This window comes from Panthera tigris, chromosome B1 (assembly GCF_018350195.1).
Source record: "Panthera tigris isolate Pti1 chromosome B1, P.tigris_Pti1_mat1.1, whole genome shotgun sequence".
NCBI lineage: Eukaryota > Metazoa > Chordata > Mammalia > Carnivora > Felidae > Panthera > Panthera tigris.
In genome coordinates this window covers 73477517-73491187 of record NC_056663.1, presented here as the reverse complement: position 1 = coordinate 73491187, position 13671 = coordinate 73477517, and the positions used below count along the sequence as shown (strand labels likewise).

At 40.8% G+C, this 13671-nt stretch overlaps 1 protein-coding gene across 4 annotated transcripts in view; it reads right to left on the bottom strand.

Moving 5' to 3' along the window:
- RNF175 (ring finger protein 175) overlaps nt 1–13671 on the bottom strand; it is a 48111-nt gene that overhangs the window by 26991 nt on the left and 7449 nt on the right. For 3 of the 4 annotated variants that reach the window (XM_042983736.1, XM_042983737.1, XM_042983738.1), the window contains exons 2-3: nt 11626–11663; nt 7831–7972 (exon numbers count right to left, since the gene is read on the bottom strand). In XM_042983736.1, the coding sequence (XP_042839670.1) occupies nt 7831–7972; nt 11626–11663 (180 nt within the window). Of the gene's footprint in view, nt 1–7830; nt 7973–9430; nt 9595–11625; nt 11664–13671 lie in introns of those variants that run through there. The other variant, XM_042983739.1, reaches the window with a different exon arrangement.

Genomic DNA, 13671 nt, shown 5'->3' with positions numbered 1-13671 from the left:
TATTCTATAAACATCAATTAGTGCAGATTGATGAATGGTGCTGTTCAGGTCAACTCTATCCTTACTAATATTCTGCTTTCTTGATCTATCAACTACTGAAGGAGGGTGTTGAAATCTCTAACTAAACAATGGATTTGTCCATTTCTCCTTGTAGTTCAATCAGTTTTTGCCTTGTATATGTTGATGCTTCTTGTTAGGCATATACACGTTAAGAATCGTTATGTCCTTTTAGGGGGGGTCTCGGTGGCTCAGTCAGTTAGCATCAGAGTCCCAATTTTGGCTCAGGGCATGATCTCATGGTCATGAACTCATGCTTGTGAGATTGAGCCCCACACTGAGCCCCAAGTCAGGCTCCACTAGGGGGGGGGAGCCTCTTTAAGATTCTCTCTCTGCCCCTCCCCTACTTATACTCTCTCTAAAAAAAAAAAAAAAAAAGAGTTGTTATGTCCTTTTAAATAACTGAATCTTGGGGCGCATGGGTGGCTCAGTCGGTCGAGCCTCCGACTTTGGCTCAGGTCATGATGTCATTGTGAGTTCGAGCTCCGTGTTGGGCTCTGTGCTCACAGCTCAGAGCCTAGAGCCTGCTTAAGATTCTGTCCGCCTCTCTCGGCCCCTCCTCCACTTGCCCTCTCTTCCTCTCTCTCAAAAATAAACATCAAAAAAAATTTTAAATAACTGAATCTTTTATCATTATGTAATGCCTCTTTTTCTCCCTGATAATTACATCTTTATTCTTATAAGTGAGTTTTTTGTCAGCAACATATAATTGCGTCTTGTTTTTTGTTTTGTTTTGTTTTTTATTCATGGTGACAATCTCTGTCTTTTAATTGGTGTATTTAGACCATTCACATTTGATTACCGATATAGTTGGATTAATATCTACCATATTTGTAACTTCTCTGTTTGTTGCATAGTGTTTGTTTCTTTTCCTCTCTGCCTTCTTCCTTTTTTAGACTCTTTGGCTTTAAGTGAGAATTTTATGATTCTATTTTCTCTACTCTATTAGTATATTAATTATATATTTTTTCATTTTTTTATGTTTTTGGTAAGGCTTCTGGTCAATAGTAGGCTATTAGTAGTTAGGGTCTTGGAAAGTCAAAAGTTATATGCAGGTTTTCAACTGTGTGTGTGGGGGGGGTGGGGGTGGGGGTGGGCAGCATCCCTAACCCTCCTGTTGTTCAAGGGTCAACTGTAGATTGTTACTATTACTGCTTTGAATGAAGAGTTATCTATTAGGTTAAGAATAAGAAAGAAAAGAATTTATTTTATCTTCATTTACTCCTTCTCTGACACTCTTCCATTCTCCATGTAGACTTGAGTTTCTGACCTATACAATTTTCCTTCTTTCTGAAGAACTTCTTTTAACATTTCTTGTAGGTCAAGTCTCCTGGTGGTGAATCCCCTAATCTTTTTGTTTGTCTGAGAGAGAAAGTATTTCACTTTCACTTTTGAAGGATAATTTCTCTGGATTTAGAATTCTAGATTGGTGGATTTTTCTTTGAATGCTTTAAATATTTCGCTCTATTCTTTTCTTGCATATATGGTTTAAGAAGAAGAATCTGATGAAATTCTTGTTCCTCAGTAGGTAGGGTGTTTTTCTCCCTCTGGCTGTTTTTGAATTTTCCCTTTGTCTTTCTGCAGTATGAATTTGATATGTCCAGGTATAGATTTCTTGGTATTTGTTCTGCTTCTTCTCTGAGTGTCTTAGGTCTGTGGTTTGGTGTCTGTCATTAATTAAACAAAAATTCTTGACCATTAGCCCTTCAAATATTTCTTCAGCAGCTTTATTTCTTTCTTCATTTTGGTATTCCAATATGTGTATATTATGTTTTTTGAAATTGTTCTACGGTTCTTGAATATTCTTGTTTTTTAAAATTCTTTTTTTCTCTTTGCATTTCAATAATATTATTGAATTTTATTGAATATTGAATTATTGAATACTATTATTATATTCAATAATATTATCTTCAAGCTCACTGATTCTTTTCTCAACCACATGTACTTTATTGATAAGCCTACTGAAGGCATTTTTCATTTGTTTCAGTTTTCTTTTTACTTTAATAATTTATTTTTTTCATGGACTTTCCACCTCTTTGCTTGCATCACTTATCTGTTCTTGCATGTTATCTACTTTTTCCATTAGAGCTCTTAGCATCTTAAGCATAGTTACTTTAAATTCCTAGTGTGATGATTCCCAAATCACTGCAATGTCTGGGTCCGGTTCTGATGCTTGCTTTGTCTCTTCAGACTGTTTTATTCTCCTTTTAGCATGACTTTTAAATTTTGGTTGAAAGGCAAACATAATGTGTGGGGTAAAAGAACTGAGATAAATAAATCTTTTGTGTTAATTTGCCTGGGGGTTGGGCTGTGATTAATGTTTGCTGTAGGTATCAGAGGCTTCGATTTCCACTAGTATACTTGTTTGTATCTCTCTCTCTGTCTTTGAGCTTCCATCAAAACTCCTTCTTGTATAGCCTCTGAGGCTTGCAGCTCTTTCAGCTATAATCCACTGTTATACTGGACACCTGCGATGTGGTGGTAAGGCAGGCGGACAGTGCACGTATTCTATTCTGTGATTAAGTCTCAGTCCTTTTGTGGGCCTCTGTCTCTGTGCCATGATCTTTACAAGTGTCTTTAAACTTTTAGTTTTCCCTTTGGATGAGACAGGAAGGCTAGAGGGGGCTGGACTGGGTAATTTCTCTTCCCCTACATTGGAGAAGGCTCTGATTTCCATTGCTGTGTCTCTGTGATGGAGAACACTCTGGGTCTAGTTCAGAATGATTACTTTTCCCCTCCCTCTGCCAGAAGCACAAAGGTTTGTTTGTTTTTTTTTTTTTTTTTCCCCTTGGCTCTACATCATCGGAATCTGGTGGCGTTCCTGGAGCTGGAAACCTAAAATAATATGAGGAAGTCCCTAAGACTGTGGCCGCCAACAGTTTCTCTCTCACACTAGTCTAAACTCCACTTCCAGCCAATTCTTTGAAGTTACTCCTTACGTGTTTCGAACCATTGTGCGGCTCTTGCAGCTTCTGCTCCCAGTCAGGAGATCTCCGCTGTGATTCCCTGCCTTCCCCTGTCTTTCCAGATTTTGGCTGGTGGTTTTCTCACTAACCTTAATTCTCTGATAGATCCGAGAAAACTTATTGACGTTCAGTCTGTCTAGGTTTTTCTTGTGGTAAGATGGGGGTGATGACTTTCAAGCTTTTTACCTGTCAGAGCTACAGCCAAAACTCATTCCTATTTTTAAAAATTCCATCACTTGAAATATCAGGAAATGGAGACTCACTGTGGTTAAATGCGTGGCTGAATTCTTCTAACTCCTAAGCAGGTACTCTTCCCTTTACCATCCTGCCTCTGGTTGCTATTAACACATCTCACAAAATCAGCCTGGGGAACAGTGTGTGGGCAAAGCATATGGCAGAGCAGAGGGTGTGGCAGGAGAAGCAGGTGCACTGCTTTGAAAAAAACAATACATTGAGATCTTGTAACAGAGAGTGCACATTAACAGCTGAGTATTGGCTTTAGGTTTACAAAAGGGTTCAGAAAAGGATTCTTTTATTAATAAACTGCTTTCACTGTGTGATTAAAAATTTGAAACTATTATATATTATATCAATATCTTTTGAATGCATTCAGAGTTCAACTCATGGTACTGAACAGTCACTACGTATCAGTCACCGTGCTAGAAGTTCTCACAGGGAAATGTTTTTGAATTCTAGTAACTTTGGAGATAGGTTCCCATCTTCAGTGTTTCCATTCTGCAGATTAGGAAAGCATGGTGCAGAGATATTTAAGGAGCTTATCCTTGACATGAAAAAAAAACCCCAAAAACTAGTGAGGTTGGATTCTAGTCTCCACTCTGCAACTAGTTAGTTATATAACCCTGAGTGAGTTTTTTAATCCCTCTGAACTGTATTTCACAAAGGGGATAAAAAATAATTATCTTCTGGAGTAATTTAGATAATGTATAAAAAACACTTATCACAACTTAATAATAACTAATTTATATGTAAATATTTATATATAGTAATTTATATACAAATCTGTTACTATAGGAATTATTATTAAAATGTTATAAATAATAGTGTTACTAATAAATTGATAGAGATTATAAAATTGAATAATAGAAATAAACTGTATTATATGGCCCCTTGTAGAAAAGAGCCAAGAACTTCATGAATCTTATAAATATGTTCAAAACTCTCTGTAGTTCTGCTAGATGTCACATGATCTTAGATGCCAAGAGAAACAATGTAAAAGTTAGGTTTTCCCTGGATGATAAGGCTGTTCAATTCAACATTTGTGGAAACATGTCCTTATCAAATTCCATCCCAAAGATGTTAAATTGAGGGGTGCCTGGATGACTCAGTCGGTTGAGTGTCCAACTCTTCTTGATTTCAGCTCAGGTCATGATCTCATAGTTTCGTGAGTTGGAGCCCCACATCGGGCTCTGCACTGGCAGCTCAGAGGCCTGCCTGGGACTCTCCCTCTCTCTCACTGCCCCTCCCCATTCTCTCCGTCTCTGTCAAAATAAATAAAAATAAACTTGCAAAACAAAAGATGTTAAATTGAAGAGTGTCAGGTGCAGGGTTTTTTTGATACAGTTCATGCAGAGTACAATAAGAAAGCTGGAAACTAGTGCTGGAATCAGCTATTATTGCTCTGGAAACCATTTCCAAATTCAATGGTTACAGATTTCACCACGAGTTCCTGAAATGGCTGTGTTCTGATGACTGGTTCTGGCAGTGAACTCTTTAGAAGAAATGCAAAGTATGGGGCAAATCTGAGGCAGCAGTATGGGAAAGATCAGCCTCACATGCTGGCTCTCAACTTGAGCCAAAGATTGTCAACAGAGACATGCAGGGAAAAGGGGCTACTCCACCCATTCCTTTGGGACAATGCATAATATAGATTGACCAGTGGGCAAAGAAGTAGGAAATATTCTAGAGGGTAACCGTGATTATGAGCTAATCTAGCAGAGTCCCAATAGAGCTACCATGAGACCAAAATCTGTCCTTGACCACTGTGGGCTATCTTCATTTGGGTTCCCGGCTTTGTTAAAGTGCCAGGCAGGATCACTCTAACAGAAGCCACTGGGGTGCCTGAGTAGCTTAGTCGGTTAGGCATCTGACTTGGGCTCATGTCATGATCTCACAGTTCATGAGTTTGATTCCTGTGTTGGGCTCTGTGCTGACAGCTCAGAGCCTGGAGCCTGCTTCGGATTCTGTGTCTCCCTCTCTCTCTGCCCCTCCCCCACTCACACTCTGTCTCTCTAAAAATGAATGTTAAAAAAAAAATTAAAAAAAGAGAGGCCACTATCACAGTCATCTGGTCACCTCCAAGGGGATCCTTAGGACCACAGAACCCCTCTTGGTAGCCATAAAATAGAGGACCTGTGTGATAGAAGAACACAGAAACAGCAACTCTGGGGAGAAGTGGGGTGACTAAGGGAGTCCAGTTGTTGGTGAAGGATGGGGTGCAAGTGAAAGTAACAAGCCAGGAAGTTATTCCAGGCAGCACAGCTTATGTAGTGAGCAATAAGAAACAATTTGGGAAGAACCCTCCAGCTGACCAACAGTTGTTGAGCTCAAGGATGTCTGCCTGGGACCAGTGTAGCCTGATTCATTAAGGGTTAGAACCTCCAATGGCAACAAGTCCTTCAAATGGCCTCTGATCCATGGGCAGGTCTATCTGTGGCTAGGTAGAGCCACTGTGTGAGCTCCACATTGACTGATGTGGTGATACACATCTTCAGAGAGTTGACAAAGGGGCAATTTCTTCAAATACAAGACAAGGTCATAGTCTTTTTTGGGATAAGCCGCCTCGAAAGTCATCAAATAAAAATGGTGTTGGAGTAGTGGGGTATAATGCAGGTCAGGTGGCTCATAAGGCATTTCCTTTCAAGGGCAGGGGGTTTTCTATGCAAAATCTGTACTTATGTTGCCATGGAAACTGGACATGTTTTAAAATATCTAATCCAGAGATAATTATCAGTTATAAAGGAATTATGGAACAGGGCTATGAATGGTTTCCTTAAGAATTCAGGTTTCTTCTTACTTAAGGACTCCAGAGATTCTGTATATTAGGTTATTTCCATTTTGCAGATAAGAAAACCATGGTTAACATATATTATGGAGCTTTTCTTTTGTATAAGTGAATAACTAATGAAATTTTATTCTAGTCTTTTTCTTTTCTTTTTTTATTTTTATTTTATTTTATTTTTTTTTAATTTTTTTTTAACGTTTATTTATTTTTGAGACAGAGAGAGACAGAGCATGAACGGGGGAGGGGCAGAGAGAGAGGGAGACACAGAATCGGAAGCAGGCTCCAGGCTCTGAGCCATCAGCCCAGAGCCCGACACGGGGCTCGAACTCACAGACCGCGAGATTGTGACCTGAGTTGAAGTCAGACGCTTAACCAACTGAGCCACCCAGGCGCCCCATCTAGTCTTTTTCTTTTAAAAACAATTTGTTCAAGTGCAATATAGAGGATGTTTATTTAAAAATTTTTAAAATGTTTATTTCTGAGAGAGAGAGGGGAGAGAAAGAGAGAGAGAGAGAATGAATGAGTGGGGGAGGGACAGAGAGAGCGGGGACAGAGGATCTGAAGCGGGCTCTGCGCTGACAGCAGAGAGCCTGAGGAGGGGCTTGAACTCCTGAACCTTTAGATCATGACCTGAGCCAAAGTCGGACATTTAACTGACTGAAACACCCAGGCGCCCCAGGGGATGTTTATTTTAATTGACAAGACAGCACTGGCATGGCAGCAAATGTGTTTGCTTAAAAAAAAAAAAAAAAAAAAAAAAAAAAAGACAGGATGTCCCTTTCTAAATAAAATGTTCAAATTGTCTAAACTTAAACAGTATGCAGAAATCAAAAGGGAATAATTTTTGTGATGGTTAAAAATGAAATACAATAAGATACTGGTCTAAGCCAGCATTTCATACGTCACAGATAAGTCTTCTTATACAATGACAAGTCCAAGACCCAGAACCATGTAGTGTTAATTGAGGACTTTCTTCCTGTGCAACATACTCAAATCTAAATGACTGGTTCTCAAATGTGGTCTCAGACCAGTAGCATCAACACCACCCGGGAACTTGTTAGACATGCAAATTCTTGGGCCCCTATTCAATCCAGGACTTTGGGGGTGGAACCAGGAAATCTGATTAACAAACTGATTCACCTCTCCAGGTGATTCTGATGCACCTTAAAATTTGAGAACCACTGCTCTTAAACATTGCAGTAGGAAGGTCTCAGGTCCAACATGGCCTGAGCTACGATTCTGAGTCCATGAGATGGCAAAGTTCCAGGGGACTTCGCTCGAGTGGGATTGGTGTATGAAAATGGGATCAAACTCTACTGATGAGGTCAGTGCAATGTTGGCATCAACACATTTCCATAGATATGCAAATTATCAATGCCAAGAGAGTTTATTGCTCAAAGTTAGCCTCAATCTTCTGTTTCTGCTATTCCTAATCCTCCTTTTCCTAGGCCATTGGCAGAAGTTGCTATTGCTAAAGGAAAACTGGTTTACTTAAACCAGGGATCTTGGTCTTGTTACTATTGACATTTTATCGCGAAGAGCTGTCCTGTGCACGTTTAGTGGCCTCCATGGCCTCTACCCACTACAAGCCAGAAGTAATTCCCATCCTCCTCTCCCCTCCCACTAAGGCGTGACAATCAAAAGTGTTTCCAGATGTTGTCAAGTATCGCCTGGGGGCAAAACTACACCTCGTTGAGAACCATTGACTGAAACCAAAGCATTTCCTTCAAGGGAGGGATGTGGCAGGAAGAACAGGATTCCAGAAGTCCCCCTGGGGCAACTCACATTGTAGGACCGGCCATGCCTCTGTCTCCACTGTACCAACACTATCTGGGCGATGACCAGTGCGCAGAGGAAGATCAAGATCATCTCCACGTGCATGGACTCATGGCCCCGGTGCATCTTGTACATCCTTTCCTGCTGCAGGCTGGAACCAGCAAATGAGGTCATCTGAAAAAGGCCTCAACCCTTGCACAGTATATTTAGGAAAAAAAAAAAGTTTGGGCTCATAGAAAGCAATTGGAGGTTTCAAATGTGGGGGTTTTAAGCTTTGATTATAGTTTTCCTGGTTTTTTTTTTAATTAAAAAATTTTTTTTTAATTTTTCCTTTTCTCCCAGGCTTGAGGAGGGGGCAATGGAGAGGAGGAACCTGAGTTCATCAGGGATACCGATTCCTCTCAGCCCTTAGCTTGCCTGTGTGGTTTTGGCCTCAGCCTTGTCCTTTCAAGTTAAGGGATGGGGCTGAAAAAATCACTGATGGGCTCTGGACAGACCTGCATACCAGTCCCATCGCCACACAGTCTTGTGAAAGTGACTCATCCTCTCTGCAGCTCAGTTGCCTCCTTGCAAACTTAAAATAATGGCCCCTCGGTACTTCACAAGATTGTTCTCGAACTGCAAACCCCATGTTATTTTATTTGTTCTTAAATAAGGAATAATAATTATTATTAGATTACAATAAACTATGTTGAAAGGGCGGGCCTACTCCGGCCGACTCCATCTTGTTCTGTGTCCTTCACCTTGACCACACCTCCTCCCCTTGAGTAACCCCCCCCTCACCTGCCTAACAGGACTCGGACCCTTCCCCAGGACCCTTCCCCAGCCAATCGGCTGAGGCCATAGCCATTACCTCACCAACTGCCCCTAGGCCCCAATAAAACCTTTGTCCTTTTGAAGCTCGCTCTCTTTCCCTGGTATCTCACCGCTGCGTCAGTGCAGGTAGGGGATTGAGCTCGAGCTAGCTCGAATAAAGGCTCTTTGCTTTTGCATTGGACTCAGCTCCCTAGTGGTCTTTGGGGATCACGAATTCTGGGCATAACAATGTAATATATTATCTAACATATAATATATAGATTATTAGATTAAATATGAAATTTCCATTTTCGAAAGTCAAAATAGTAAAATATGGTAATTTGAAGTAATTTTTAATATTTTGAAGTAAAAGGATATCCTGCAGATGGTGCTAATGGAGAGAATGTTATCCAAAGGCCTCCAGAAAACTCCTGAGTGAGCCATATAAATTTTTTTTTTTTCATTATAAGGAGAAAGAGGAAGCCTAAGTATTATCTTAGGCGGGCATATTTAGATGATGGCTGAATGTTTCAGTTTTTAGTTGGACTCTTGGTTTTGCATAACGGTAGAGAAAACACTATAACAGTATGTCATCTGATTTAACTTCCTATAGCAGAAGTGGCTTCAAAGAAAGCTTAGAGCAGTGGATCTTGAATGTTGCTGTAAATTGGAAATCACTGGGGAGTTTTAAGTGTCTCAATGTCCAAGCTGTGGCCAGATCAATTAAATGACCATTTCTGTGTGTTATGGGCTGAACTGTGGGCTTCCCCACATTCATATGTTAAAGTCCTACCCCCCCTTCCCCACCAGTTACCTTAGAAGGTGACTGTATTTGGAAATAGGAACTTTAAGGAATAAGGTTAAATGCTGTCACTGGGTGGGCCCTAATCCAATCTGACTGGTGTCCTTAGAAGGAGATCCGGTTATAAACTCACACAGAGGGAAAACCATATGAAGATGCAGTGAGAAGGCGGCCATCTGCAAGCCAAGGAGAAGTGTCAGGAGAACCCAAATGTGCTTGATCTGGGACACCTTGATCTGGGACTTCTTGCCCCCAGAACTGTGAGGAAGTAAATTTCTGTTTAAACCACCTGGTCTGTGGTACTTGTTATGGTAGTTCAAGTTCCCAATGTGATTTTAAGATGCAGCCAAGATTGAGAACCACTGGGCTAGAGGAAGAGAGAGCAGTCCAGGGTCAAGATTAGGGCAACAGGGAAAATTATGAATGTTGCCAATCAAGTACTTTATAAATAGTGGTTAGCATTATCTTTGATCCCCAGTGGGGCACCATGAGTCACAAAATCTCTTTAAGTTTCTTTCCACTTATGACTAGATATGGTGTGAATTTAGTGTGCACATCAGAAAACACTGCAGAGCTGTGTCTGGGTGGCTCCGTTAAGCGTCTCTTGATTTCGGCTCAGGTCGTGATCTCACAGTTTTGTGAGTTTGAACCCCGAGTCAGGCTCTGTGCTGACAGTGTGGAGCCTGCTTGGGATTCTCTCTCTTTCTCTTTCTCCCCCTCCCCCACTCATGCTCTCTCAAAATAAATAAATAAAGAAAACCCCACAAACACTGCAGGGTAATACTCTGTGCCATAAGATTGTATAGCCTTTTAAAGGTACCCCTTGGGTATGTGGGTTGGGTTCTTCCCCCTTTACTAATAATTTATTTTTAAAAATTTTTAATATTTATTTATATTGAGAGTGAGAGAGAGAGAGAGAGAGAGAGAGAGCGAGCAGGGGAGGGGCAGAGAGAGAAAGAATCCCAAGCAGGCTATACTGCCAGCAGAGAGCCTGATGCAGGGCTTGAACTCACATGAAACATGAGATCATGACCTGAGCCCAAATCAAGAGTTGGACGCTTAACCTTATGGGAATGAGCCATCCAGGAGCCCCTTTACCATAACTTCTACAGCTACTCTAACGAGTAGAGAAGGACTAGGTGCCTCAGAAAAGGGCACTGAGGGTGCCCCCTGCTGGAGAACGTGTAGAAATGATCCTGCAGAGCCTAGTAAATCTTCTTGCCTGAGGTCAGCTTCTTTGAGATGGAATCTTAGAACGTTAACGCTGGAAGGTACATTAGATGTACTGAAACCCCTACACTCATCAAATGAAGAAGATGAAGTCCCTATCAGGTAAACAACCTGAATAAAATTACATTGTTAATAGTCTTTGTGTTGGAAGCGAACTTAGGAAACACAAATGATTTCCAGAAGCTCATTAAAAAATACACTTGCTCCTCTGAAGAAATGGGAAGTGAAGAAAAATAAAGGGGTACAAGAACTTATAGTTTTTACAGGCACAACAGCAAAATAACTATTTAATATTCTATTTAATGAAATGACTTTCAACTTAGGCCATGTAGATAGCAGAGTGAATTTATCATCAGCCTAAAATAAGACTTGCATGGATATAAAACAAAATATGCTTTGTGACATTCATCTATTATATATATAATTATATATAATGAAAACACTCATTGTATCATTATAGATAATGAAAACATCTCAAAATAACCTATGTGGATGTACTTTGAAGGTATCAAGTAGTATGCAAATGTAATAAGTATTTCCTATTTTGATTAGGAATACATTCATAATTGATTACCATAATGCAAAAAAGGAGGAACTTGTCATTTTTCATTTTTTTTGGTGCCCACAGGGCCCTACTGGCCCCATAGTAAGTACCAGAACACAGGGGAAATAGCATATAAAGAAAACCACATGTATCTTGTGTCTAAAATAAACACTAACTTGACACTGTCCTATTTTGAAGGACATATAAACCCAGCTTTGTGGGACTGCATGAATCACTGTAGGAAACAGATGAAATCCTTGCGGTTTGGTTTATCCTATCTTTGTGCATGCATGCTAAACTAACCCACCTTCTGTGCCCCGAGAAATTTACAAATAAACGATGGCTTTGTTTGATTTCTCAAACTGTTAAGGTGGAAATGTAATTTTTAGTTAAAATGTAAGTTTAAACAATTAAAAAAATTCTAATCACTTACTTCCATTCATCATCCGCAGAAAGCTTTGTGTGAGAGATCTGAAAAAAACAAAAAGAGCCCTTCTCAAAACTTCTTCATTTTTTCAGCTTGTATTTTACAGCATTACATGAGAAACTCAAGCCATGAAAAACAGTGATGTTTCCTAGTACTACAATAACTTAGGATGAAAACCCTAATAGAATATTTGCTTACGGAACTAAGACACACACACACACACACACACACACACACACACACACACACCCCAAAAGAGTAATTAAGTTACTGTTAATAAATATTTGATTCTGCTCCTGTCAGAGAATCAGATGAGCCTCCATTCCTGTAGTTTATTTGGCAATTCAGTCGAGTTGTAGAGAGTGGCCTCCCAATAAGCAGTGTCCCCTTGGCTTTTGGGATATGATATGTAAATCCTAAAAAGAAAATGATGCCTTAAATGATGCCAATGAGTAAATATCACCAAGTTCAAGGTTTTAGAGACCGAGCTGACCAGAGGCTCGACTTGTTTGGGGCATCTTTTGTGTCCTCCTGTTAATTTAATTCAAAGCCTGGCCCCAGGGAAGAGGGTAATCTGGCCTTGCCCTTGCAGACTGAGCTTGAGAACACAGAGACCAGGAAGTGTTTTCGAATGACCTACAGATTGTAGGCACATGCTGCCTTCCCTTGATCACTACTAATCTATTACATTTGGTCATTTGAAACCTTTAAGGCAATCCTTGGAAAGACATAATCTTATAACTTTCATGGAGAGCACAGACAGCTTAATCCCTAGTCCTATATGTTAAAAGCTAAAATCCCCAATGACAGCAAAGAAAGGAATGCAAATAAGACATTTGTTACACAAATCTGATATTAAGTAGGTGTTTTTTCTATATGTTTTATTCAAATGGCACCAGCAAATCTGACACATGGAATAAAAAAATAATGCCATCCATTCAATCTAGGATTTCTCTGACTTGGGGTAAACAGGTTTCATAATAAAAATCTGTGCTTCTGCCACAAGATTGAGGGGTTCCCTTAGAAGAGAGAATAACACAGCTAAGTAGAGGCTTAGGCAGTATTTGCACAATGCCAGGACTTGCCAGATAATGCCAGGAAGGAGGATAATGCCAGGAAAGAGGAAATGGGTGAAGCAGCAGGTGATGCTGGCAGCTTCTCTATGGTTCCCTGCTTCTGGGTGATCCCATCAGGTGGTCCCTGATATTCAAATGGTGGTCAAAACAACTGGAGAGCCTCAGGAGGTCCACTGAGAGGGCTAGTTGAATCTTTAGACCCCAGGGTTTCCCCAGCCCCATCTTCTCTTAGGGACAGTGAGGTATCTGGCTTGGGGCTGGGCTGGGACAGGCAGAGACAGTAGGGGGAAAAGGCACAGTGCTTGTGCATTCACTCCAGCCCTGGATGTGTCCATTTACTGTGCCTCTCCCACAACCCTTCACCCCACATCTGGGGCCAACAGGGAATCAGTGGGGCACAATCACTTTATTACTGTGGGCAGAGGACCCTGGGTGCCTATGGGCTGGGGGTTGGGGGTTGGGACACATGGGGTGGGTTGGGAGGTGGCCCTTGCACTCTCCTGTTTCTGGCTATCCCCCCATTGCAGGGCTGAGGGCAAAAAGCAGCATCCCTGGGGTTGGGGAGAATAAGGCCCTCTGAGCACTGGGATCTTCCAGGAGCATGAGGACATTACTGCTCGTTGCTGAGCTCCTGCCTACCACCTGCCAGGAGAGTCCACCATTGGTTTCTGAGAACAGCTGAAAGTTGTTGCCTCTGGGGAGTGAAAATCAAGAATGGGGAAGATGGAGTGGTGATGGGGTCCCACTTAAGTCTCGTAGAACTCTTTGACTCTTTAAATTGTGGATATACAGAATTTTAATAAAAATTAACATTAAAAAGAAAACATTTCCATAAGATAGTTTTCACTTAAAAGTATGACAAGGAACTCCGATGATACAAATGTTATTCCTCTTAATTAAGTTGCTGAGTTCCCTACATCTTGTATCCTGATCTTTTGCCTTTGTTTCTCTCTTCTTTTCAGCTTCATTATTTTCC